General features: G+C 49.3%; 1 protein-coding gene across 1 annotated transcript; it reads left to right on the top strand.

Moving 5' to 3' along the window:
* The first annotated feature begins 2,398 nt into the window (after positions 1–2,398).
* Positions 2,399–24,459, top strand: TRIM29 (tripartite motif containing 29). The gene is made up of 9 exons (XM_041413911.1): positions 2,399–3,253; positions 10,384–10,479; positions 11,647–11,880; positions 12,729–12,927; positions 15,884–15,967; positions 19,819–19,884; positions 20,846–20,947; positions 21,930–22,009; positions 24,308–24,459. Exons 1-9 carry the CDS (start codon positions 2,399–2,401, stop codon positions 24,368–24,370), a joined length of 1,779 nt encoding a protein of 592 aa, XP_041269845.1. The 3' UTR covers positions 24,371–24,459.
* The last annotated feature ends 1,350 nt before the right edge of the window (positions 24,460–25,809 follow it).

Below are 25,809 nucleotides of genomic sequence, written 5' to 3'. Positions count from 1 at the left end.
GGTTGATAAAGGGGCTGGAGAGAGGCTGAGAGGTGGCAATGTTCAGGCTGGAGAAGAGAAGGTTGTGTGGAGACCTCAGAGCACCTCCCAGGATCTGCAGGGGAAGCTGGAGAGGGACTCTGGATCGGGAAGTGGAAAAGGGGAAATGGATTCAGACTGCAAGAGGGGAAATTTGGGAAGGAGTTGTTCCCTGGGAGGGTGGGCAGGCCCTGGCACAGGGTGCCCCTGGATGCCTGGAATGCCCAAGGCCAGGCCTGGGGCAGTGGAAGGTCCCTGCCCATGGCACTGGATGGGCTTCAAGGTCCCTTCCAACCCATCCCAGGATTCTGGGATTTATCTGCATTTACATCAGTAAAACCAAGCTCTAAAAACTCAATCCTTAACCTTTTATCTGCCTTACCCACCCCAAAATCTTATCAAAGCATCAATACAAACCAAGGCCACCTTTGTCCAAGCCAGAACTCTCTTCCTTGGGATGTTTTTTGCTCCTGAAGGATGAACCTTGGTTGGAACAGCTCTGCTGAGTCTCCTCAGTACACGTGAGAACAGGAGCCTCCACCCTGCAGAATTTTTAATTACTTGGAGACTTACAGGACTGTTGATGTTCTAAAAAACAGCTCAGCCCAGCAAGCCAGGGGGAAAGAAATGCATTGATGTCAGTCAAATTTTTCCTTTATGAAATCTGCTCTTAAAAAATGGCATTGCCCTTTCCTGTGCTGGGGAATGAATTCTGACTCATGAAAGGCTGTGGGCCTATTAATAAAAAATTATTAATGAAAGAAATGCCCTTTCCCAACAACTACTGCCCAGAAAAATGCAGAATGCTGAGGCATTTTTCATAAAGAGAGAGCTGTGAAGACATGCAGGCAGCGAGAGGGGCTGGATCTATGAGCCAGGGGCCCAGAAAAAGAATTTCACTTTCTTTTTCTCTCATTTTGCACAGACAAGACCTTTAAAAATTACATTTGTAAGGCAGGTTCTTTTCTTCTCCTATCAGATCCAGAATTTATGCTGTTCCTGCTTTGCCTCTGCTTCTTCCATATCTCAAAAAAAGCTGGAAAATGCAGAGCTGGATTTTCACTCAAATCCCTTCCATCAGGGGGTTCCTGGTGGATGTTTAAGGAGATTTTTTACAGGCAAAAATCACCGTCTCCAGCAGCGCCACCGGGGCGTTCTGAGAAAACTCAATTAAGCACAAATCTCTGGCGTGGTTAATTTGCATCCTGGGCATTCATCTCAGAGAAATCTCACTGAAATTCTGAGTATAATCTGAAGGGATGTGAAAGGAAGATCAGCCTCATCCTTTAGAAGTCACTGGAATCCACCAGTGCTCATAAAGAGCTTTTTTTCCTCCTGAAATAGTCTGTGATTCCAACAAGTGAACATTTCCCAGGAATTCAGCTGCTGGAGACAGACTGTTTTTCAAACTTTTTCACTTCTTTTCCCTGGCAAGGCATATTTTGACCATCTAAGCTGCACAATGGTTCCTTTTCCAGGTGTGTTCCAGTTCTGAAGGCATTTATGGGAAGAGCTATGTAGGATACACCTGAACCTTTATCTCAGAGCACACAATGGGGGATTTGTTTCACCACTCATCTTTTGGAGATTGCCTGGCCTGTGGGAAAAGCAGGGCCAGCCAATTTTTACCTGTTCTGATCCGTGGCTGGGTTATTTCCAGGTCTAGATGGACAGACCTTGCACAAACCCAAAATAAAATCAAAATAAAGATAATAGGGCCATTTAAACCCAGTATTAACCATGAATTTCTCCTCCATCCCGAACACAGCAAGCCCTGGGGGGAGCCTGCTTGAAGAATGCTTTATTCTAGGCGTTCATTTTAATTACAACTCTAATTATTTAGGTGCATGGCTATGACCCAGTTAACAAACCCACCTTGGGCATCTCGTGGTCTCCCCGACCCTGCCCATCTCTGCAAGGAGGGAACCTCAGCTGCTGGCCAAATTATTTTTGAAACAAGCAGTGGAACTGGTTGCCACATCTTAATGAAAATTATTTCTTTTTTCCTTTTCTTTTTTTCTTTTTTTTTTTTTTTAAGGAGACATTTCTATGTATATAAACAGCCCTTCCTCCCCAACCTGGTTAGACAAGAATGTTCCTGGGTGTGGACTGCCTTGTATAATTAAGTGCACAGCTGGAGCTTCTGATCCCTCCACGTCTGCTCCTTCCTTTCCTCCTTTCTTTCCCCCTGCATCCACCTGGGCGCGATCCGGGCGCGCTGCTCCTCCTCAGGAGCTCGGGGTGCGTCACTGGGGCAGGAAGGTTCCCTGCGTTCTGCATTCCAGAGCCATTCCTCGCTGAGACCAGCACCAGGCAGAGCCTGCCTGCCTTGGAGGGGGCTGAGAGAGCGAGCAGAGAAACCTCAGACCCTGTTTAGGCCATGGAAACGGGGAGCGCAGCCAGGACGAACGGCACCGCCAGCAAGCCCGAGGACGTGAAGAGCCCAACTGCTCCCAAAAAAGAAGAGGAAGCCAAGAAGGCCACGAGCCCTGGCGGAGGTGAGAAAGAAGCTATAAAAGGCACGGGCGGCGCTGCGTTGGAGACAGGGCAAATCAAGAGCTCCCTCTTCTCTGGGAGTGACTGGAAGAGGCCCATCATTCAGTTTGTGGAGTCATCCGACGAGAAGAGGTCAACCTACTTCAGCATGGACTCGGCAGACTCCAAGAAGATGCAGTTTGCCAGCGGCCAGATCGGAGACATGAGGAGACCAGCCCTGAACTTCCCGGAGAAGGGCGACCTCAGGAAGTCCCTCTTCTCCTTGGATTCCAAAAAGAGCTTCCTGCCCGCTGATGGGGAAGGGAGGAAGTCCCTGTTCTCTGCAGGGCAGATGGGGGACCTGAAGAAATCTTCCCTGCCTCTGGTGGAGACGGGGGACCTGAGAAGACCCTTCAACAAGGCCGACAGAGCCGCGGGCTCGCGGCCCCGCGTGAAGCTGGAGGACGTTCTCTGCGACTCCTGCATCGACAACAAGCAGAAGGCTGTGAAGTCCTGCCTGGTGTGCCAGGCTTCCTTCTGCGAGCTGCACCTCAAGCCCCACCTGGAGGGAGCAGCCTTCCGGGACCACCAGCTCCTGGACCCCATCAGGGACTTCGAAGCCAGAAAATGCCCTGTGCATGGCAAGACCATGGAGCTGTTCTGCCAGACAGACCAGATGTGCATCTGCTACCTCTGCATGTTCCAGGAGCACAAGAACCACAGCACGGTGACAGTGGAGATCGAGAAGGCGGGGAAAGAGGTAATTTTATTCTCCTTTTTTTTTTTCTCTTTTTAGTTCTCTTTTCATTCCTTATGTTCCCAGCAGCCTGCAGATGCCCATGTCACACCACAGCCTTTGCTTTCCAGCCTGCAATCCCTGCTCAGGTCACGCCTGGGGTGGAATCCTGGATGCAGTGGTGCTGGTGGGAAGTATTTAGTGGAGAGCTGACATTGCCTGGCTGCTGTTTCCATGGGATTGGTGTTCTCCTGATCCTGGCTGCAGCAGCACAGCGCTGGAGTTGGGCTGCAGGCTGCATTTAGGGATGGAGAACCTGACTGCCAGCACACCTGACTTCCAGCAGAAGCTGAATCAAAGCCCTAAATGATAAGTTTTTAAAATTTTTCTTGAGTTTTGACAGTGTTTGTGTGGTGTTGCCCACAGAAAGGGGGCACTGCTCAGGGTCAGCACCTCCAGAATACAAATTGTCAAATCAGTGGCTGCTGAAGTTACTCATGGGCACTAATAACTATTGAAAATTGTTATCTCAGCTCCCGAGAGTGAGATTAGGTTTGTTTTTTTCTTTTCTGTTGAGCCACACCTATGGAAAAAGTCTTTTGAAGTTTAGATGGAAAAAAAACCCCAAACCTGGGTGCAAGCACAAAACCTGATCGTTTCCCCTGAAGTGTTACTACACCAGGTCCAGAGGATGGACATCCAGGGAGATTTCACTGATGAAATGTCTTTCACCTTTGTTTGCTCAAAGCCTCCTGTTGTTTGCTTTCTGGGTGGACGAGGAGGATTTCACTTCTTCTAGCAAAAAAATCAGGGTCTCACCATGTTTGTTGCTGCACATTCCCGTGGTAAAAGCAAGAAACTTTCTAAGCAGACAGGACAGGAGAGATGCCAGTAAAGAGACCTGTAAAATAATAATTGCATAAAACAATGTGCCTGGAGTCACACAGTCAGAACCTGGAAGGGCACTAAGATCTCCTAAACCCCAAACCAGTGCTGTGATGTGGTGACCAGGCAGACACAGGTACCCGCTGTGAGAAATTCTTGAGTTCCCTTAATGGGAAGAACAATTTTACTCTTTCCAAGGAGCTGGGAAGATTTATCTCATCAGGCTGAAAGAGCATTTTGTGTAGAGCTTATCTCTGGCTTCTCTGGTCTTTTCTTGCCATGCCATCTCCAGCTTGCAGCCCTGCTGAAACCAGACAAAGCCTTTTCCACCTCTCAGACAGCCTTTCCCAAACTCCTGCAGGGCTTGCCAGCCTGCTGTTTGTTCCATAATTGCCCATCCTCGTGGTTTTGATGTCAGCCCTGAACGCTGCAGAGCTCTGACATAAAGCTGTGCCTGGTGTCTGCCAAGGTGTCCAATTCCTGCCTGCAACGAGGTGAGCAGCTGCTTCCTGAGGAAGCAAAGCTGCTCAGATCCTTCCTCCTGTGGCTGGAGACACCTCCAGCACCTGGATTTTAAAGGCACAGCCATGGATGAGCAGAGAATGGGATTTAAATGCTGCTTGATTCCTGTCTTGAGTCCTTGTGCCACCTTTAGCTCCTGCACTGGCTCTGCTGCTAGTCAGCCTAAAGGATTTAGGATTTATCACCATGAATCATGCCCATGTGTGAGTTTCTCCTGACAGAGTTTGATCATGTTGTAACTCGAGCGAGCATTCACTCAGACAAAAACAATTAGCAGCAAAGCTGTTGCCTACAAAAATTTGTTCCCACCCCTGATTTATTCACCAGAGGTGGAGCCTCAGCAGGAGCCACAGAGAGCACTGAATATTTCCAAGCCTCTGGTGTGTAACACCTCTCCTTATCAAATCAGCCCAGCTGGAATTTGTGACCACAAACTGGGAGGGTGGCTGGTGCTGCTGCCCTTTTGGAAGGGAGAAGCAACAACCTCACACCAGGTCATCCCCATCCCTGCCCTGTTCTCCCAGCTTGGCATCCCAGCAGCTCCAGAGGAGCTTTAAAACATCCAAATCCATCCTGTCACTGGAGTGGTGACCAGAGCAAAGCTGTGTCCTGACAGAGCCCTTCACACCCTGCTGGGTGTCCAGGATTTATCTGCAAGGATTTCCTCATCCCTGGCTGCTGACCTGGAGAGGGTTCCAGAACCGGGGTTTGTTTTGCTGCACTGCCAGCCTGGGAGCTCAGTGATTTGGTGGCACAAAAGTGTCACAGAATAAGCTTGGTGTAGGTGCATCTGCCCTTCAGGTCTGCAGAATTAATGCAGATTTCAGCCTGTCTTTGCTGTGGGCCTGCAGGGAGGAGAGGGGCTGTGAAAAGGAATTAGGAAACCCTGCTTGTCTCACGGGGCAGACAGAGAAGAGGAATGCAAACAAGCCAGAACACAGACACCTATAGTTAGGGCAGTGCAAAGCCTGATATCTCTGTCCCAGACAGAGAGCACAGCAGCATCTTCCACTTTTCAGGAGCCTGGGGTGAGAGTCACTCACCCCCTGTTCCTGCTGAGCAGACACAAGTGAAAGGCACAGGGACTCAGACAGAGACATTTGTCCTGACTTCCCACCCAGTGCTATTTGCCTATTTTACCCAGCAAACCTTTAATGCTCTCCCCAGATCCACTTTGCATTCATTTCCTGCTGCAGCTTTAAAGGAAAAGTAACAGTTTGCACCAGAACCAGTGCAAAAAAACAGCCAGGAAAAGGTCTGTGAGGCTGGGGAATAACAACTCACACTTGAAAAGTGAGAATGCTCCACAGCAGCTTGTACAGTCCAATAAAAACCTGATTTATCAGCAGAGCCCCCCCTTGGAGCCAGCATCCTTCATTCTGAAAGGGGATCCTTCATCCCAAACCTGTTTTACAGGGCTGCTCTCCAAAGGAGACTTCACCTCTGCCTGCCAGTCCCAGAGCTGGAAAGAACCTGGCATTACCTTCCAGCACCAGCCTTGGTGCTAAGCACGCCAGGTCAGCTCTGCTGAAAAACACTTTCATCTGAGGTTTTTGTTTTGGTTTTTTTTTTTGCTGTAATTCTTTATCTTTTTAAAGCGAAGTTCGCTGTGGGTACAGGAAGGGGAGCTGCATGTTCCTCCTTCCCACAGAGCTGCTTTGAAAAGGGGAGGTTTTAACAAAGGTTGAGCCAGGCTTTGAAGAAAACCATCCACAGAGATGGATCCAGAGGGATTCCCATCCCTGCATCACCTTCACTGAGCAAACAAAATTAAACCTTGGAAGGGCTTGGGGGCCTTTCTCACTGCTGCAGCATGGCTGTGAGATTTTACCTACACCAGCTGCAGCTTCTCTGTGGACACAGCTCAAAATAGATGTTCTTTCCCCAGAGTTTCCTGCAGGAAGGATGCTCTTCCCAGCTGGAAATTGGAGTAAATTTGTCTGTTTGCCCAAATTCTGCATTAATCCTCTACGCTGAGGACAGAATCCAGGGAAAATCCACTTGTTTGCAAGCAAGGAATTCTCTCCAAGCTGTGCAGACTCAGCTTTTCCAGTGGCATTTTAAGGGATGCTGGCAGAGTCTCCAGGGGTTTCAGCCCTCTGACACCCAGCCCTGCTTAAGAGAAACCGAGATGGGAAAATGCAGTTGTGCACCCAGCAGAAATCATGTCCCAAACACCTCCCTGACTTTTCAGCCACTGCACTGGGACAACGAGTTGGAACAGCACTTCTGCTTTCCCTTGGTTAATTAGCAGAGCTCTCCCAGGCTGGGGACACAGGGCTGTTCCCAGAGCGTTCAGGGCATGATGCTGCTTGTGCTGCTGCTGCCTCCTTGCACAAAGCACTTGCATCATCGTGCAGGGCTCGTAATCTCCCATCTGCAGCTCCTCCACAGCACCAGGGCTGGGTTCAGCTCTTTGGATGTACACTCTGAACTTTCACTGAAGACTCTTAACTGCCCTAATTAACTGAGGCTCTAATAGGGGATCCAATCTTAGCTTGAAGGTTCTCAGTGCCTTCATTTCTCAGCCCGCTGTGCTCAAAAAATTGTCTAAGTCTGGATTTCCTTGCTTTTCCCCTCACTGTTCCTGTTGTTTGTGCTCTGGAGGGACCCCACAATGGGGGTGTTGCTGTGTTATCTCTCATTAGGACCTTCTGAACCCCAAATCCTCCAATGGATTTGTTCTAGAGGGTCCATCAAGGATTTCTGACCCTGGAAACTCTGAGAAATCTGAAGACAGATAAGAGTTTTCTCTTAGGCAGTGAAGCTGAGGCACTGCCTGTCCCTAAGCCCTGTGGCCCCCACACTGTGACTGTGTTTCTGTCATATACATGGGCAGCCAAAGCAACCTTCCAGACAAAAAAAAAGCTCTTAAAACCATCAGGAAATCACCTCCTGAACCCTTGATGTTGAGCTCCACCTCCAGAGCACCCTTGCTGAACCCTTCTGCCCATGCCACCAGTTTTTCCACTATTCCAGGGTCTCCCTGCACCTCTCTTTAACATTTTTTCCTATGTTTAGGTTGGTTTTTTTGGTAGTATTTATTTAATTTCATGCAGTACCCCACAGTCACACCTCCCTTCACCTCCCCTGCCCCTGCTGTACTCTGTGCTGGCGTTTCCCCTTTGCCAAATCTGGCTGAGTGTGGGATTTGCATCCTGGCCATTGGGACCATCTCTGTAATTTCCATTTGCAAGTCATAAACCTGCTCCAAATTGTTGCGTGCCTCTGCTCTTAAATGGCTGTTACATCCCACACCACCTTTCTGGGGGATGTTTGAACTGCTGCGAGTCACGATCACTTTTACAAATAATAGTTCCTAAAATTCCTTGGAGACCCATCTTAATTAAAAAGGACCACAAAAGCACAATATTGTTATCACCACCTTCCAGCCATCACCTGATATTTTTTTCCTGTCATTTTCTCTGAATGTCTACATGGCTGTGAAAGTTCTGCTCTTCCCCAAAAATTCCTCCCAGTCCTTCTCTGTAGGATTTTTCTCCCATTCTTATAAGGATGTCCTGATTTTTGGGGGTGAGGAGGGAAATAAAGCTCTGGAGATGAGCTTTTTACTTCACAAGCAATCATTGCCAACTAGATGCATCTCTGTGGCTCAAAGAAACAACTGGAATTTGGGTGTAATTTCTCACATTGGTTAATGCAGTGGATAAATGGATCTAAAATATTTTCATCTCACTGCATTTCCCTGCTGTGCAGAGTCTCCATGCACAGGACATCTCCCGCGGCACGTGGGAATGGAAACCAGCAGGAATTCCTCCAAGCCACTGTCTTGAAAATGTGAAAATGATGGGATCAAACTCCTGTCTTTGTTCTTTTGATCAGTAGCAGAGCAGATTTTCTCATCTGGAAGCCAGTGTGGGTTCCCTGCTGTAGCTGTGCCACAAAATCCTTCCCTGTGTGCCCTGAACCCCTGGAGAGGGTGAGAATCAGCTCATGGCAGCGTTCAGGCCACTACTGAGGGTGTGTGGATAATATTTAGAACTCCTAAAAACAATGTGAGGATGCAGCTTTTGAGGCACTGAGACACCTCTGAGCATACTTCCCTTTTTTTCTGCCCACTTTTCCTGTGTTTTATAAAGCAACAAAACCACCATCCAACCATTGTCCCTCCATAAACAGAGATTTTCTGAGTTGGAACAGCTGGGGTTGTTGGCTCTCAGAGCAGCTGTGCTGGATTCCAGCTCCAGAGGCTGTTCAGACACTTGCCTGGCATCAGGACAAGAGCTCCTGTCTGGGCTGGTTCACAGCTTCTTTCCTGCTCTTCATTTCGAGTGGAGAACTGAAAACCTTCAAGCTCTGATCAATAAAGACCCAGATTTCCATGTTCCAGTACGTTCCTGGATGGACAGCTGGAAAGTGAGAGTGGATTTATCCATCCATGACTCTAATTGTTGGCCTGAATTTCAGTGGTTTGGGTTAATCTAATGATTTTGCAGAAGATCCCACACGAACAGCAGGTTCTCAGGACTCTCCTAACATGACAGAACACGGAATTTCTGCCAACTCTGAAATTCCTCAACAGCTCTGGGCTGGGTATCCCACAGCCAGATTGCCTCCAGCCATGGCTGAGACCAACCTGCACACACATGAAATGCAGAAATGCCCCAACAAAGTCTGGGGCAGGATCTGTGGGGCAGGGATGGAGGATTGGGATGACCCAGGGAGGCATTGCTGGAGTTAACGGCGCAAGTCTTTGCCAACATCAGGGCTGATCCAGGGAAAAAATGATCCAGGGAAGCAGCGCATGGTCTCCACTGCCACAAATTCCTGTGCAAGTCTCAGGTCTGAGCTTCTCTGGGAAGCCACTGCACAACGAAATGCAAATGAATCCCAGCGAAGTTGCTGATCTCAGCCGAGCAGGTTGACTACACCTCTTCCCTCCTCCTTTTGTGGCTTTTTTTTTTTTTCCTTTTCAATTTTTTTTTCCAAGCATTCCCCAGCTCCATCGCTACATGAAAGCTCTCAATTCAGAGCAAATTAATCCACAATCCTGTCTAAACAGAATTCCTGCCGGAGGCATCATCCTCTTGTTGCAACACTCGTCAAACGTCATTCCGTAATTGCATGAAAACTGTTATTGCTGCACAGGCACACCCTGGGCTGGGCCCTGCTCTGCACACACAGCTGAATTTTGAAACAGCTCCCTTCCCCTGAAGCTCATGACTCCCATGTGATTAAAAAGCAGCGCCCTGACAGCCTGGGAGGTGGGTGCTGCTGCTTTGCTGAGGGAGCTGAATCTGCTGGGACGGTGCCCGCTGGCAGCACGTGATGCCCAGCCTGGACCTCCCCGCTGCTCTGCTCAGCACAGCAGTGTGGATGCCGTGGCACAGAGAGAGAGGAACGGGAAGCGTTTCTCACACGGGCTTGTGAGAACTTTTAGGGAGTTGGAAGGATGTGGTAACTTGTTAAGCAGAAACAATCTGCAGGTGGTGTTGTTCTGCTTCATCTTTCTGTTCTTCTCAAGGAGCGTGAGGACAGTATTTTTGTTAAGTAGCCAGTCAGATAGAATGTATCATATCACTCTATATAAACCACGTGTTTCTCTTGAATAAAGCCTTCTTTTGCTCTTTCTACAAAACTGGAGAAGACCTGCAAGGCAGACCTGGCCTGTCCCTGTGTCATGCTTGGCGCAAGAGTGACACAGCAGGGCAGGCTCGGGGCTGGTGGAAGGGGCCACCCTCAGCCCAGCTCACCAGGCTCCCTCCCCTCTCCTCTCCTCCCCACAGACCGAGCTGTCGCTGCAGAAGGAGCAGCTGCAGCTGAAGATCATCGAGGTGGAAGATGAGGTGGACAAGTGGCAGAAGGAGAGGGACCGCATCAAGGTGCGTTTCAGGTGTCCAGTTCACCCCTCCCTCCTCTGAGCACCAATTCCTCCTCCCCTCCTCTCCCACATCCCTCTCCTTCCCTCCAGCTCTTCCTCACTGCATCCCTTCCCCGGCCTTTATCTCATCCCCAGCCCAAACTCCAAGCCAAATCTTGGAAACAACAACTCCCACTGAAGTCATCTTGCGACATTCCCTGCGGGGAGATCGAGCCCTGATACAGAACCAAGGCACCTCCCTGCTCTGGCTCCTTTTTTAGGTCCTTTATGGCCCTTCCATCACCAGTAGCCAGGCAGATTTAGAAACAAAATCCACAAATAACCTGCAGAAGGGCTCTGGGTTGCCCAAACTGAGATAAGACAGCAGCAGCATATGAATTTACCCCAACAAATATCTTATTTATGGTGGAACAACTTATTTCCATGCTGAGAGAGGGCTCCTTTGTAATTCTTGCACTGTGGTAAGGGTTGGAAGAGAGTCATGGTATTATTTTTTTCATTTATAGCCTAACTGAATAAAGCAGTGAAAGCACAAGTTGGAGACACCCCAGAAAATTTGCATAATATTAACAGGCAAAGCCATTCTTCTCCCTTTTATGTGGTGCTAGCACATTGGCTCACCAGCTATGCTTTTCATCTGCTTTATTATTACTATTATTATTATTATTATTATTATTATTATTGGAAACCTGACCTAGAAATTTTGTCTCTCAGTATAGTTACATCCCCAGTCCTTCTGAGGAATATTTCAGAGGCACCTCGAGGTCAGGCTTGTAAAAAGTGTTTCAGCACCTTTCATCCTTTGAAATGGTGGGAATTTGGTCCTCAAACAATCCAGGAGCCAGAGCCCTGATTTTAGGTTACAGAGTGTTTTTAAATGTCACCTGTGAGTGCATGAATTGAAATTGGAGATGTGCTCTTACCGCTGGGAAGGCAGTGGCCCTTTTGGATTGCATCCATGTGAATATTGCAGGAGCAGGTATTGCTTCTCTTGGCACAACTTTCCTGCAGCTGAGACTTGTCTAGCTGGAGTTTCCGTACTCTAAATGCTGAATCCTTGGATTTATCCCCCTCTGTGTCTCTCTGTTAGCAAAGAACTCAGTGAAATTTTAATATTGTCTTGCTCCTCTTTCCCGCTGCCTCCTCTCTCTGCCCCTTCCCCACCCAGAATTACACCACCAACGAGAAAGCCACGGTGGACCAGCACTTCAAGGAGCTGATCCGTGACCTGGAGAGGCAGAGGGATGAGGTGAAGGCTGCCCTGGATCAGAGGGAAAAGATCGCCTCGGAGAACGTGAAGGAGATCGTGGATGAGCTGGAGGAGAGGGCGAAGCTGCTGCGGGAGGACAAGGAGAACAGGGAGCAGATCCACCAGATCAGCGACTCCGTGCTCTTCCTGCAGGTGACAACACCTCATTGCCCTTTCCTTTGTCCCCGTGAGGACTTTGGGATTTGCCCCAAAGATAAGCCCAAAGAAGAGTGAGATGTGTGAAACTCTCGTGGTGAGATGGTGAGAGAGATGTGGAGACTGAGTGGTGATCAGAATCCAAATTTACTGTGGCCTACATGTGCTTATATACTATTCTTATACACCCTCATTTCCCTTCCCTTTGTCCTTGTGAGGGCAGGATTTGTCCCAAAGACAATCCCAAAGAAGTGTGAGATGTGTGAGCTATCAGCAATGGTGAGCGACTGAGTGGTGGTCAGAATCCAAATTTTTTGTGGACTATATATTCTTATATATTACTCTAGGAAGGCTAGTAATGTTTTACTACATTGGGTTCATCATCACATAAACAAACTTCTACACTCTGCAACATCTCTTGCTTGCAGAAGTTGATTCTTCTTTTCCTACCAGCCAGCCTTGAATCAACCTTCAGCTGGTCTTGATTCAATCCTCGAAGCTCTGCTTGTTCTTGCCAAGGCATGCTAATTATCAGATCTCTTATGCTAATCAGGTCCAAAGCACTCTGTGTCTTGTGTGCCCCAGTGTGAACCTTCCCCAGTTCCCCGCACATCCAGGGCAGGGATTCACAGGGACATTTGGAGCTGTCTCTGCTCTGGTGGGTGAGGAATGAACTTAGACATGCCTTTGGTTTGTATGGGTGTTTGCAAACCATGGACAGAACACCTCCCTGTCCATCTTCCCTGCTTTCCTTTCCCCTTCTGGATTCTAACATCAACCAGCTCCCTCTGATTCAGCCTCCACACTTTTATGCTCCTCATTAATGCAATCCCTTTCTTTGGCAGGAATTTGGGGCTCTGATGAGGAATTATGTGCCCCCTCCATCCCTCCCAACCTACAGCGTGCTGCTGGAGGGGGAGAGCATGAGCCCATCCATGGGGCTGCTCAGGGACGACCTCCTCAACGTCTGCATGAGGCACGTGGAGAAGATCTGCAAGGCAGACCTGGGCCGCAACTTCATCGAGAGGAACCACATGGAGAACGGTAAAACATCCCAAACATTCCCTTCCTGATTCCCTGGAGGGGGTGATGAGAATGGTGAGCACTCCTGGTGAGGGAGAAAGTAAGCAAAGACCTGAGGGGAAAGTGGGAGTAGTGAATCTGTAGCTGGAATTAATTCTGGAAGATGAGAGTTATTAGACTATGAATTCTGGAATATCAGAGTTATTTTACCTCTCCTATTGGGGATGGAATCAGTTGAACTGCCAGGGATTTAGGATATCTCATACAGGACACCAAACTGGCCCCACTTCCCTGATTTTTGGTTCATTTTAGGGTTTCATGTTTAGGATTTAATGGGTTCAGCCACCTCCTGTGTGGAGTGAAGAGCAGCCACCCTTCGCTCCTGCCCTGTGCCAGGCTCCAGCAAGCCCCTGGAAGTATATCAGGACATTTTCCAGGAGTGGAAACTCCACAGATCTGCTGAGGCAGCTCAGTGAAGGGTGAATTCACAAAGTGAATGTGGGATGGCAAGTTTGAAATCCTATTTGTACCACTCAGTTAGCACCTGTAGGGTGCTGGTGTGACATCAAATGTTACAAGTGCAGGGTTTCTGCACTGAAATACCCTGCAAGCACCTGTCAGTGAGAAGGAAATGTTTGAAAATCTAATTTTCCAAGTAAAAAATGGCTCAGTTTGGGTGTTTAGCTACAACTGGAGCTGGAATGGCTCTGATCATACTCCCTGTTCCACTCGGGACAGCTTTCCTGCCTGCCCTGACCCGGGGTGCTCCCCACACTTCAGTGATGTTTACGGTGATCTTTAAGGTGAACAGAGAGGTTACATCCACCACCACAGCAGCAAAATTAATCTTTTAAGTTTATAACCCACTTCCTTGCAATTAGCTGTGAATAAAGGACTTGTCTGGCATCAGGCTCACACCTGAGCTTAGGACAGGGCACCACAACGGGGCTGTGTTGTCTGCACTTCCCAGCTCTCCCTCAGGCTGCCTTTGCAACCCTGGGCATGTTGCCCAATCCCAGGGGATGACCTCTTGCAGCAGGGATGGCAATGAGTGCTTATCTCACCTGGATGTAATCTCTCAGCCATTGGGGAAGCCCAATACCAGGCCAGCAGTGGGTGATGTGAGGATAAGTGGCACCCTGCTCTTCCAAGAGGATGTGGGAGGTCAAAAGGTGCAGGAATAACCTCAAGGACAGCTCATGCAACGCAGGAGCTGAGAAACTCTGCTGCAGATCTGCAAAATCGCTGATAATTCACTCAAATTCACAGTATTTACTGGGCACCCCTCCTGTGTTAATAATTGCACTGTCCAGAGCCATCATCCTCCATCAGACATGAATTAAATGGACCAGATCCTTCTGGACCAACCTTTCATGAAGATCAGGGATCCCAGAGTGCTCAGGATGCACAACTAGATGCAGGTTTTAAAACTCTCCCTGCCTTTAAAGTAGCACCAGAAATTGAACATTACTTATCTTTCATCACTGCAACATTCCTGTTTAAATTCCCAACACTCCACATGCTCCAGAATTACCGAGAAATTTGACAATAACTCAATATCAATAGATGACAAACAAATGCAAAAATCACTTCTGTGCATTTTTCTTTCTTTGTTCACCTGAAGCTGTGCAGAATTTCCATCTGCTGGGCTGGATTTTGCCACTCCTGCAGCATTTTCCTTGGGCATTTTTAAAACCTAACAAGGTTCTGCAGCTACTCAGTCCTGGTAGCTCAGGATAAAGCCTGACTAGCTCTTGATTATTTTAATTGGGGTCTCCTCCATGTTACTGATGCCAGAAGCCCTTGTTTTTATTTGAAATCCATGGAATCCAAGTGCCGAAACCATTTTTAACTCCTGCCAGAAACCTGGGTGCTTCCAGAATTGCTTTACCAGGGACTCAGCTTGGATTCTGCCCTAATGAAAAGTTGGGAACAGGTGGGAAATGTTATTTATGGCGAGTCCCAGGAGCTTCAGAGCTCTCCCTTCTCCAAGCCATGGTTACAGATGAAAGAGGGCAGCACTCTGCATCCAGTGGCTGCCAGGGAATTAAATCCATTAAGGAACTGTGGAGTTATTAACTCAGACTCCCCCTGAGTCACTGCAACAAATTCATTTGCAGCTGGCTTGATCTTCCACTGTAAAAAACTTCCCAGGAAGAAATATTATATTAATGGAATGAAAACTGCTTAATAGCAGACTCCAAAGGGAATCCATGTCCTTTTAGTTGTCATAACAGGTACCTATGTGGTGAGGAGACAAATAATCAGGGAGCTTAAATAGCACTGAAATAAATGGGAGAAGTGAAAGAAAAGTTTGTTCAGTGACTTGAGAATCAAAGAATGGAGCTATTTAAACATGAAAACCGAATTTACTTCCTTGCAGAGAACAGCAGGTTTATAGAGGCTTCCAAAGAATGTTTTTTATGAGCAAGTGTAGTGATAAAGCCTCATTTCCTGTGAATCAGTGTCAGAAACACAAACCCAGGCTGTGTCGGAGTAAGTTTGATCCATTAAACCTGAAACATGTTTTTGCTGAAACAACCCTTGTCCAAGAGTTTACAGCTGTTTGCAGCTCAGCTTTAGCACCTCTCTCCAAAAACTGGAGAAGGCAACCCCTTGAACCCTCCCAGAAGTGATTTCTGGAGCTTTAAAGAGTGGCAGTTCTCCATCAGCCAGCCCTGTGCTCAGGCTGAACACACAAAAGGAGCCAAACTCAAACTTTTGGAGTCATTTTAAGCCACACAACATCATTTTGGTAAGAAAATGCCTCAACCCTCAGGTCTCCCTATGGATTTTAGAAGAACCTGTGTCTGCTGCGAGGTTGAATGCTTCAGCTGGGCTCTGCCTCTGAAGGAATCTTTTATTTTAGACTCTGGCCAGCTCCAGAACTGCTTTATCTCCCCGGCAAAGATCACCCAGGGGGATTAAAGACCCCCAAAGTACATCCCCGAGCTCATGCCCTGCTCTGCCTCTGCAGGGGACCACCGGTTCATGATGAACAACTACGAGTGGAACCAGCCCGACAACCTGAAGAGATTCTCCATGTTCCTGTCTCCCAAAGGTGAGGATGGCATCCCACAGCTGGGCAGCCTCCCTTCCAGCTCAGGAAAGGAGCTGCACTGATGATCCAGCCCAAAATTTGCTCTCCTCCACATCTCAGATCCATCCCTCTGCACATTTTCTCTCCAGCTCACAGAGCTTTGACATGGTTTTGCCTCAAAACAGGCAGAAGAGGTTTTCAGTTTTATGGGGAAGAGCTGGAGTGGCTGAACTTTATCCAAGAGTGAATATAGGGGAGTTTTAACATGGGTTTCTGGGATAAAGTCAGTGTTTTTCTCCACCCAAAGCTTATCTCTCTGTGCTACCAAGTGAAAGCTGCATTAAGCATCAAAGATTTTACTTTCACCACCAAACACAATTTTTCCTTAAAGGGAAAGGACAGAAGAAGTGAGAAATGTGTCCTAAAAAAATCACAAAACAAATCAGGAGTCTGGAGCTCTTCTGTGAGCTCTGACAAGAGCCCTGGTTATTTGTTTATATCCCGCATGTTGTGTGGCCACTTCAGGATGAATTTTTGGAGTGAACCAATGTTTTCAACACATCCAGCTCTAAAATCACAGTTGGCATTCCTAAACTGGCGTCCAGAGCAATGAGCTGATGGTGCTGAAAGCCCAGGCAGGGCGAGGAACAAAAGAACAGGAAGGGTGGCACGAAACAAGTAACCAAATTTCAGCCCTGCCCCCGTTTGCCAGGTGTTTCCAGCTGCTGCTCTGCAGCAGAGGGTGGGCAGGGACAGGGACATGGCAGCAGGGAGCAGGGACACTCCCTGAGGGCACATTCCTGCCCTGTGCTGGTGTTTCCTGAGGATAACCCAGACCCAGATCCCTTTGTCTGGATTGTCACTTTGCCCTTCTGTGCCCTCAGCCCACCCTGGCAGCTCCCTGAGGATGTTTGGAGCAGGGCTGGCATTCTCATTTCAGTGCCAGCAGGGCTCTTCCCAAGTTCAGGGGCAGAGTGGCATTTTTTAGAGTAGGGTTTGATTTTCTGCTCTCCTTCCTCAGGGTTTGCAAGCCCTGTGCTGTCAAGGAAGTTCTGCTGAGACCTCAGACTCAGCCCTGCACCCAAAACTTTCCAACCCTGAGGGAAGTTTGAAAATCAGCACAAGCTGAGCTTATCTCTACCCAAAATGTGGAGCTTTCAGGTGGAAACAGCCCCAGAGGCATTAAAGGGTGTGGCAGGGAGGAACACCAGGCAATGTCATACCCTGGGATGGGAACACTGGCAAAAAGAAAGGGAAAAAGAAGGAAAATGCCATTTTGGCAGTGGCACAGCATGAGTGCCTGAGCTTCCCACACCTGGGAGAAGAGCCTCCAGCTGGGATCCAGCATTCCAGCTTGCTGAAGATCCAGGAGGGATCCCCAGGCCCTGCCAGATTCATGGTGATTTATGTCCAGAGCAGAGTGAGGGCTGCACAGCCATCCCCTCCTCCTGCAATGGACTGCTGCCTGCCCAAAACTGGGGGATGATTTATCCCACCTCCACATCCATGTTTTCCTGGAAACACTGACAATGTTGCCTTCCCAATTACTCACTCTGTGTTTTCTACCAACAAAGTGACTCTGGCCAAAACAAGCCAGGCCATGATTGCACAGAGAGCTGTGCTGGATGGGGATTGAGCAGGGCCCAGCAGGGCCAGGGAGGATCCATGACTGCACACAGAGCCTGTGCTGGAGGGGGATTGAGCAGGGCCAGGGCTCAGGAAGGATCCATGATTGCACACAGAGCTTTGCTGAGCAGGGATTGAGCAGGGCCCAGCAGGGCCAGGGAGGATCGAGTTGATCCATGATTGCACACAGAGCTTGTACTGGACAGGGATTGAGCAGGGCCAGGGCTCAGGAGGATCCATGATTGCACACAGAGCCTCTGTTGAGCAGGGACTGAGCAGGACCAAGGCTCAGGAAGATCCATGATTGCACACAGAGCCTGTGCTGGACGGGATTGAGCAGGGCCAAGGTTCAGGGACGATCCATGACTGCACACGGAGCCTGTGCTGGATGGGGATTGAGCAGGGCCCAGCAGGGCCAGGGAGGATCCAGCTGATCCAAGATTGCACACAGAGCCTGTGCTGAACAGGGATTGAGCAGGGCCCAGCAGGGCCAGGGCTCCGGAAGAATCCATGACTGCACACAAAGCCTCTGGTGAGCAGGGACTGAGCAGGGCCCAGCAGGACCAGGGATGATCCAGCTGATCCATGATTGCACACAGAGCCTGTGCTGAGCAGGGATTGAGCAGAGCCAGGGCTCAGGAGGATCCATGATTGCACACAGTGCCTGTGCTGAGCAGGGATTGAGAGAGCCCAGCAGGGCCAGGGAGGATCCAGCTGATCCATGACTGCACACAGAGCCTGTGCTGAGCAGGGATTGAGCAGACCCAGGGCTCAGGGAGGATCCAGCTGCTGGAACCACACTGGGGGACATGTGGGGAGCCGGATGAATCAGTAGGCAAAGCAGGAGACGTGACCCACTTGGCTTGCAGGCTGGCTAGCCAAGGATCACCCCATGAATAATGCACCATCCCCATCATCATTTAACTCTCCTGAGCTCTCTGTGCCCTGTGCTGTGGCATCAAAGTCCAGCAGTGCAGCTGATTGCGTCTTTGTTCAAGAATCCCAAAAACAGGAGGGAAAAAAAGAGGACCACCCTCTGCATTGTGTAACACCCTTGGAATCCTTCAATATCTCATGGCAGCTTTGCTACACACCCTGTTTTCAGGCTGGGTCACTGCAGATTCTCCCCCAGGCCACAGTGGAAAGTCTGTTTGCTGGATTGAGGAATGCTCTGTGCTAATTACAGCAGCCCAGACTGGGGAACTGCTTGGATTCCAGCTGAACCTATTGGGTTTAAGCCCTGCTTAAATTCAAGACTTCCACTGCTCTTGAGTTTCATAATAAATGGCTTCAAACTGAAAGAGAGGAGGTTTAGATGGGATATTAGGAAGAAATTCTTCCTGTGAGGGTGGTGAGGCCCTGGCACAGGGCAGCGTGGCTGTCCCTGGATCCCTGGAAGTGTCCAAGGCCAGGTTGGATGGGGCTTGGAGCAGCCTGGGCTAGTGGAAGGTGTCCCTGCCCACGGCAGGGGCTGGAATGAGATGATTTTTAAGGCCCCTTCCAACCCAAACCGTTCTATGATCCAATATTTGCTTGCAGTGATGACAGGACGAGGCAGAGGGGCATAAAACATTTCAAACACTGCCTCAAAGACAGAGGAACAATCTGTCCAACTGCTCCATGCTCCTTTCTGTCCTCTCCCACTAAGCTTTCTTCTCCTGATGTGTCAAACAGTTTGGCCAACGCCAGGAGGAGGTTGGAAAAATCATCTTGAAAGTCTATGAATGATGAGTAGAAGGGACTCAGGCACACAGAGAGAGAATTGTGTACACAAAAACACTTCTTAAACAGAGAAGCAGCCCACAGGATGGCAGCAGAGCAGCTCCAAGGATCCATCTTTTTGCTTTCCTGGGAGCCCAGTGCCCCCCCAGTGAGCTGCAGCAGCACCAGTCTGTGTCCTGGTGGGAGCTTGGGGCACTCACCTGGCACAGGGCTGGGAAATGTTCCTTCACTGGTATCTGTGGAGCTCTGAACCCAAAGCTCTGCCTGCAGAGCTCTCATGTTGAGTACCCAAACCTGAGCTGGCAGTTTCCTGCAGCTCTGTGGCACTGTTCTGCTCACTGCAGGAGAAGCCTGTTCCCCATTCCCCAACACCCAGAGATAAAACCCAGCTTCTCCTCTGCTGCCTGGGCCCAGATTTCTGTTCTGGGGCTGCTCCCAGCTCGGTGGGGACCTTTTCCTAGAGCAGTGCCAGGCACAGGCCTCGTCATGAGCCGACTGCTGAACTGGATGCTCTTGTTTTACAGCCAATTTCAACCCACGGTCATGGGAATTTTCCTCCTTCCAAGCGACCGAGGAAACACTTGGTACGGGTAATTCTGCCTTCAGTTTGAGAGGATCTAACCCCCCGTGCCACAGCTTTCTGCCTGACTAACCCACCTCTCCTGCTGCCCCTCTCAGCTGCCCTGGCACCTGAAAATCCCAGAGCCAGCCCCTGCTGGGCTGTCAGCACTGTCTGCACACAGCCCAGCCCGGGCTCTCTGCTCAGAGCAGGGAAAGACACCCCTGGTTCTGCTTGAGCACAGAGAAAGGAGGTGCAAAACACAGGAGGCAGTTTGCAAAGATCCCCAGACACTGAACATTCAGAGCACCCTGAGCAGGTTGTGGCAGAAGCAGGAGGAGACTCCAAGTACTCCCAGCCAGTCTCAGAAGCACAAGGTGCTTCTTTCTATCACACCTTTTGTTATGAAGTTCTCAAAGACACAGCCTGGCCCACGTTCATGCCTTTTCTTCCCAGATCCCCATCTTCCTCTCCCAACATTTTCCTCCTCTGCTTCGTTCCTACAAGGTCCAGCCTTTCCCTTGGTGCTGGAAGCAGCCAGGGCCACCCTGCCTGGGGAGCTCTGGTGACTCAGAGCCACACCTCAGCCCCTCCTGCCTTCCACAGGCAGGGCTGTGTCCCTCTCATCTCCCTGCTCTCACATTCCTTCTGGCAGCCAGGGCCTGACCCCGAGGAGGCCAGGAGGGGAAGCTTTAATGGTTTGAGTGAAGCCTGGGAGGAAGGGCAGTGCTGGAGTCATCCCTCCTGCCTCGGGAGGTGCAGGGAGCCGCTCCACACCCGCACTCTGGGGCTCTCAGGAGAAAGGCTGGTCCCTGCCTGGAGCTCTGGCATCACCTCACACCCACACACAGCTGCCTCTTGTCCCTGAGAGAAAAGGGACAAAAGGGACAAGGGACTGGTGCCCCCCGAGCCAGGCGAAGGCAGCGTCACAGAGGGGTTTGGAACTGCCCCCCTGCAGCCCTGTGGAATAACACAACCTCTTTATCTTCCAGTAGGCAATGGCACTAAGCTGCCTTTTCAGTTCTCCTCGGTGGGACAGAATCCGCCCGGTGACTTCAGCAAACAGTCTGATGGGAGCCTCTTCACTAAGACCGGTACTAGGAACTGACTATTCCCCTTCCTGCCCCACCTCTGAGGTGCCAAACCCCCTAATCCTGCTCTGCCTTCCTGCCCCCTTTGAGGTGCCAAACCCCCAATTCCTGCTCTGCCTCCTGGAGCAGTCCTACACCTTGGCCTGACTGCCAATCTCTGAGGCACCTGCACAGGAGTCACTCTGCTGAAGCAGGGCAACAAGGATTGTTCAAAAATATTAAAGTTCTATCTAGCAAACAGATGGAGGGATTTTAAATTTTGTTTGTAATGGGTAGGGATAAATTTTAGATGATTCTTGAGGAAGACACCGTTTGCCTCTGCAGTTTCATCCCTGAAAAATAACACAAACAGCACAACCTTAAAAAAAAAAACATGCAGGAGCTGCCTGTCCTCCTTCACCAGAACCAAACCCTCATTCACCATCTCATCACCCTGCTGTCACTTCCCACCTCTGGTGGGATCCAGAACCTGCCAAGCAGAGTCAGGTGTGATTAATTAGAGATGCAGGGCCATCGTGACATTGTCTGTGACACTGCAGGGCTGCTGCAGCCCTGGGGCACAGCAGGCCTGGGGGGCTGGAAGGGGGTCAGGGCTTATCAAGCTGCCAGAGGAACTGCAGGAACCCCAGGCTCAGCTCTTTGCACTAATTAAACAGCCTGCAGTGCTCTCTGCAAGAGCCAGAATGCTGACTTTGGGACTCTGGCCTGAATTTAATTGGTCTGATTGCATTCCACCTCTCTGCATTCCTCAGACATTTTAATTAGCCAGACCTTCTTTCCTGCCTTTTCCTGCCTGATTGGGTGGTGGCAGAGGCATCTGTCTGCCGGCTGTCTGTGTGTCCCACCCCGGGGATGGCTGCATTTCCATGCTGAGCAATGCAATACTAATGAGGTGGCACTTCCAGTCCTGCTGCTGCTCCTGGGGACACCGGGGTGACAGTGGCAGGGGCTGGTGTGTGACTGGCTGTGTTTTGTGTTGTCACAGCCTACCCTTCCATAGTGAGGCACCAGTCTGCAAAGGTGACGCCACAGACATGGAAATCCTCCTCCAAGCAGTCTGTATTGGTAAGAAAAAGAACATTTTTTTTCTTGGGAGAGCTTCAGTTTGTTCCAGGGGGGCTTCAGGAATAAGGATGGGATCATGGGAGCATGGAAATAAAAGCTTCAACCCTACTGCTCCTGTTCAGGATGCAGATTAACCCCCCCAGCTTCCACAGCTCTGATCAATGCTGCAAAAATGATGTTTTGATCTAAAATATGATGCAGAAGATAGGGACTGTGCAAATCCTGTAAAATGATACAGATAGCACTTTTCGTTGTCACCCACTCTGAGTCACTCTGTGCCATCCACAGTGTGTCAGTGACACCAGAAACCACATCCAAGCACCCTGCTGGTCCTGTCCTGCAGTGGGGAAATGCAGGATCCCACATGAAGGGTCAGGCTGTGACCAGGAATCACCACAGCATCTCCAGGCCCCTGGTTTCACGCTGATGGTGATAAGAGGCACAGGGCAGAGATCTTTTAGTGTTTGTAATCTCAAATACACAACCAGTCAGTGCACTGCCTCAGGAGCACCCAGTTAATCTGGTTTTATTCACACTGTGCTGCATTAAGGCCTTGCATGATCTGAATTAAGATTGTCGAGCTTTTGCCACCACAAATGAAACATTGTGTTTATTTTTTTTTCTTCTTTTGTAATTTCTGATTGCACATTTGTGAGAGATGATTTAGTGTCTGGTGGAAGTGAGACCTGTAAGGAGCAGAGAGCATTCCCACAGTGAGGGAAACACACAGCAGGTAGAAATTGGCTGCCTGAGGACTGCAGCTGGATCTGCTCCATTTTCAAGGCTCCCCAGGAGGTGAATTCCTGTGGAAGGGATGTTCCTTGGCAGATTCTTCCAGGAAATCCAGCCTCGAGCCTTTGAAGGTGCTGCAGCAAACCAGCAAAACTCTGCCATCCTTTCTGCCTTGGGTTTGACCTCTAAAACATCATCACCCACATCCGTTGTGTTCCCAGGGATTTTTCTTTAATCCCCACAGAGAAAATCTGGGTAACTTCTGCCACCGTCCCTTCCCTGTGTCCCTTCCTCTTCCACACACACATCTGTAATGACCATTTCCTTTTTACAGCCAATATTCACCACACAGCCCTGAGCCCAACAACTGAGCTGATAAATATAAGCATTTAAAAGTACCAAAATAGAAATACATACTGCAGGCTGCAGTATCTCTGCAGGAGCTTTTATGGTCTATTGGGCCAATAATCTGGCTTTTAAACCAGACTTAAATGTGTATTTAAGTAATATACATTGTAAAAGGTCTGTAAATATGAATTTTCACAAAGCACTGTGCTGTTTAAGGAGGAAGGTCTTTTTCACACCCTGGGAGCCCTTTTAAATGAAGCCCCCCTCTTTCACATCTTAATTCTGTTGGAAATTAAAGTCATAAAATGAAAAGAATCTCGACAAAAGGGGAACATTGAGCAGGGAGATGGGCTGGGCTTGCTCTGCTCTTGTTTCCTGCTGTTCCTGCTGTTAAATAGGGCTGCACCAAAAGGGGCTGTGGGGTTCCTCCCACCTTCTGCACGTGAGAACAAACCCAAGGCAGACTGGGCTTTAAAACCCCCTTTTTTCCTGAATTCTGTGGTTATTCCTCCAGCAGTGGGAGGATATTCCCAACTAGACATTAAACCCCATTTTTTTTTCCTGAATTCCATGGTTATTCCTTCAGTGGTGGGAGGATATTCCTAACTGGGCTTTAAAACCCCATTTTTTTCCTGAATTCTGTGGTTATTCCTCCAGTGGTGGGAGGGGATATTCCCGACTGGACATCCAAACCCCACATTTTTTCATTAATTCCACGGTTTTTCCTCCAGTGGTGGGAGGATATTCCCAGCCAGGCTGGAGATTGTGCAGCCAGGGATCCCAGCAGAGAAATTGGCTGCTGCTCCTGCAAAGGGAGGCTGCACAACACAATTTTGCCACGTGTTTCTGCTTGGATTGAAAACTATTTATATATTATAACATAATTAAAAAGTATAGTAAAATATAAATATATTTTAAATATTTTAAATTAAGTTAAAATATAAATATATTATTAATAGTATTTTATTAATTAAGAAATATTTTTCAAGCGTGATAATTAAAAGTGTATAATTAATATATATATAACTTTTTTTTTTTTTACTTATATAAAGAAAAGTAAACCACATCATCAAAACCCCAAACCAAATCATCAAAACCAATTAAAAAATCCAATTTCTCGCGGTGCTGAGCCCGGGATTGGTGAGATGAGGGTGGATGGGAGGCTGGAGGTCAGGGAAGGAGGGATGAGACTGACGTGCCCCAAATTCTGCCTTGCAGTCCCATTACCGCCCCTTCTACGTCAGCAAAGGCAACGGAGCCACCTCCAACGAGGCGCCCTGAGCTGCTGAGGACGAGAGGAGAGCCGAGCTCAGCTGAGGATTGTCACACGTGTCCCTGCTCCCCCCGCCCCTCCTGCTCCAGGGCAGGGGTGGCCCTGCCCTCAGCACACCGGGACTTTTCCCTCTGCTGTCCCCTCCTTGTCCCCTCCCTGTCCCCCCAGCTGCTCTGCCCTTCCTGGGAATTGTGGATGCTTGGGTGGCACCCCCTGCTAGGCAGCTGTCCCCTTGTCCCCAGAGCTGTCAAACCCTGCTGGATGCCCCAGAGCTCATCCCAAGCTCCAGCTTTTCCTCTCTGCCCTGGGGTCACATCCCCTGGTGGCATCCCATGTGCCCAGGGTCCTCCATCAGCTCAGCTCTGCTCCTCACCTCTCCAAGAAACCCAGCAGGGTTTTCCCAGAGCTGGGAATTGTGGCACCCCCTGCTAGGCAGCTGTCCCCTTGTCCCCAGAGCTGTCAAACCCTGCTGGATGTTCCAAAGCTCATCCCAGGCTCCAGCTTTTCCTCTCCCCCCTGGGGACACCCAGCTCCCACAGGGGTCACATCCCCTGGTGGTGTCACACATCCCCCGGTGGCATCCCATGTCCCCATCAGCTCAGCTCTGCTCCTCACCTGCCCAAACCCCCAGCAGGGTTTTCCCAGAGCTGGGAATTGTGGCACCCCCTGCTAGGCAGCTGTCCCCTTGTCCCCAGAGCTGTCAAACCCTGCTGGATGCTCTAGAGCTCATCCCAAGCTCCAGCTTTTCCTCTCTGCCCTGGGGTCACATCCCCTGGTGGCATCCCATGTGCCCAGGGTCCTCCATCAGCTCAGCTCTGCCCAAAAACCCCAGCAGGATTTTCCCAGAGCTGCTGGAGGACAGGGAGGCTTTTTTAGCCTGTTCAAGTGCCCCTCCAGCCACCTTTTTGAATTAAGAAATAAAAAGCAAATCCATCCTAGTAATACAAGATTGATTAGATGCCATAGGTGCCGGGTGCTTTTCTAGTTTGTGGTGGTTTTTCTTAATTCCCTTAAACCAAAATTGATTTATATGCTGTAGTTCATGTATTTTATATTTTTTTCCCCTGCAGTGGGCAATGAGAATTACTGCCACAGCTTTTTTTTTTTCTCAGGATAATATTTTTGTATTTGTCTCCTGGACAGATGAATCACATCCAGGGCTGGAGAACCATCCCATGATCTCCCTGAGGTGATTTTCCCTCTCCATGGACAAGCTGAGGGGTTCAGTCCATGCCATGCAGGGGGAGAAATGGGAATAAGAGCCCTCAAATGCTGAAAACCAAGACCTAACAGCTCCTTTTCATGGTTTGCTCTATTCAAGCAGTTTTGGAATGGCTTCCCCCCTCTTTTTCCTGCTTGCAGCACCTTGCTGAGGGAGCTCCCACCTGAAAATTCCTTCCTGGCTCATCCCCTTGAAAGATACAGCTTTTTAACCCAACACCTCACC

This window comes from Onychostruthus taczanowskii, unplaced genomic scaffold (assembly GCF_017590055.1).
Source record: "Onychostruthus taczanowskii isolate IOZ18803 unplaced genomic scaffold, ASM1759005v1 scaffold43, whole genome shotgun sequence".
NCBI classification, from domain to species: Eukaryota; Metazoa; Chordata; class Aves; order Passeriformes; family Passeridae; genus Onychostruthus; species Onychostruthus taczanowskii.
This window is presented reverse-complemented; position numbering and strand designations above follow the sequence as displayed.

What these genes read in the sequence shown, in the direction of transcription:
- TRIM29 (XM_041413911.1), top strand. Translation starts at nt 2,399, where the DNA reads ATGGAAACGGGGAGCGCAGCCAGGACGAACGGCACCGCCAGCAAGCCC. An exon ending in AGGAGAGGGACCGCATCAAG is followed by an intron (nt 10,480 to 11,646) that starts GTGCGTTTCAGG and finishes TTCCCCACCCAG; the next exon opens with AATTACACCACCAACGAGAA. An exon ending in CATGTTCCTGTCTCCCAAAG is followed by an intron (nt 15,968 to 19,818) that starts GTGAGGATGGCA and finishes CTTGTTTTACAG; the next exon opens with CCAATTTCAACCCACGGTCA.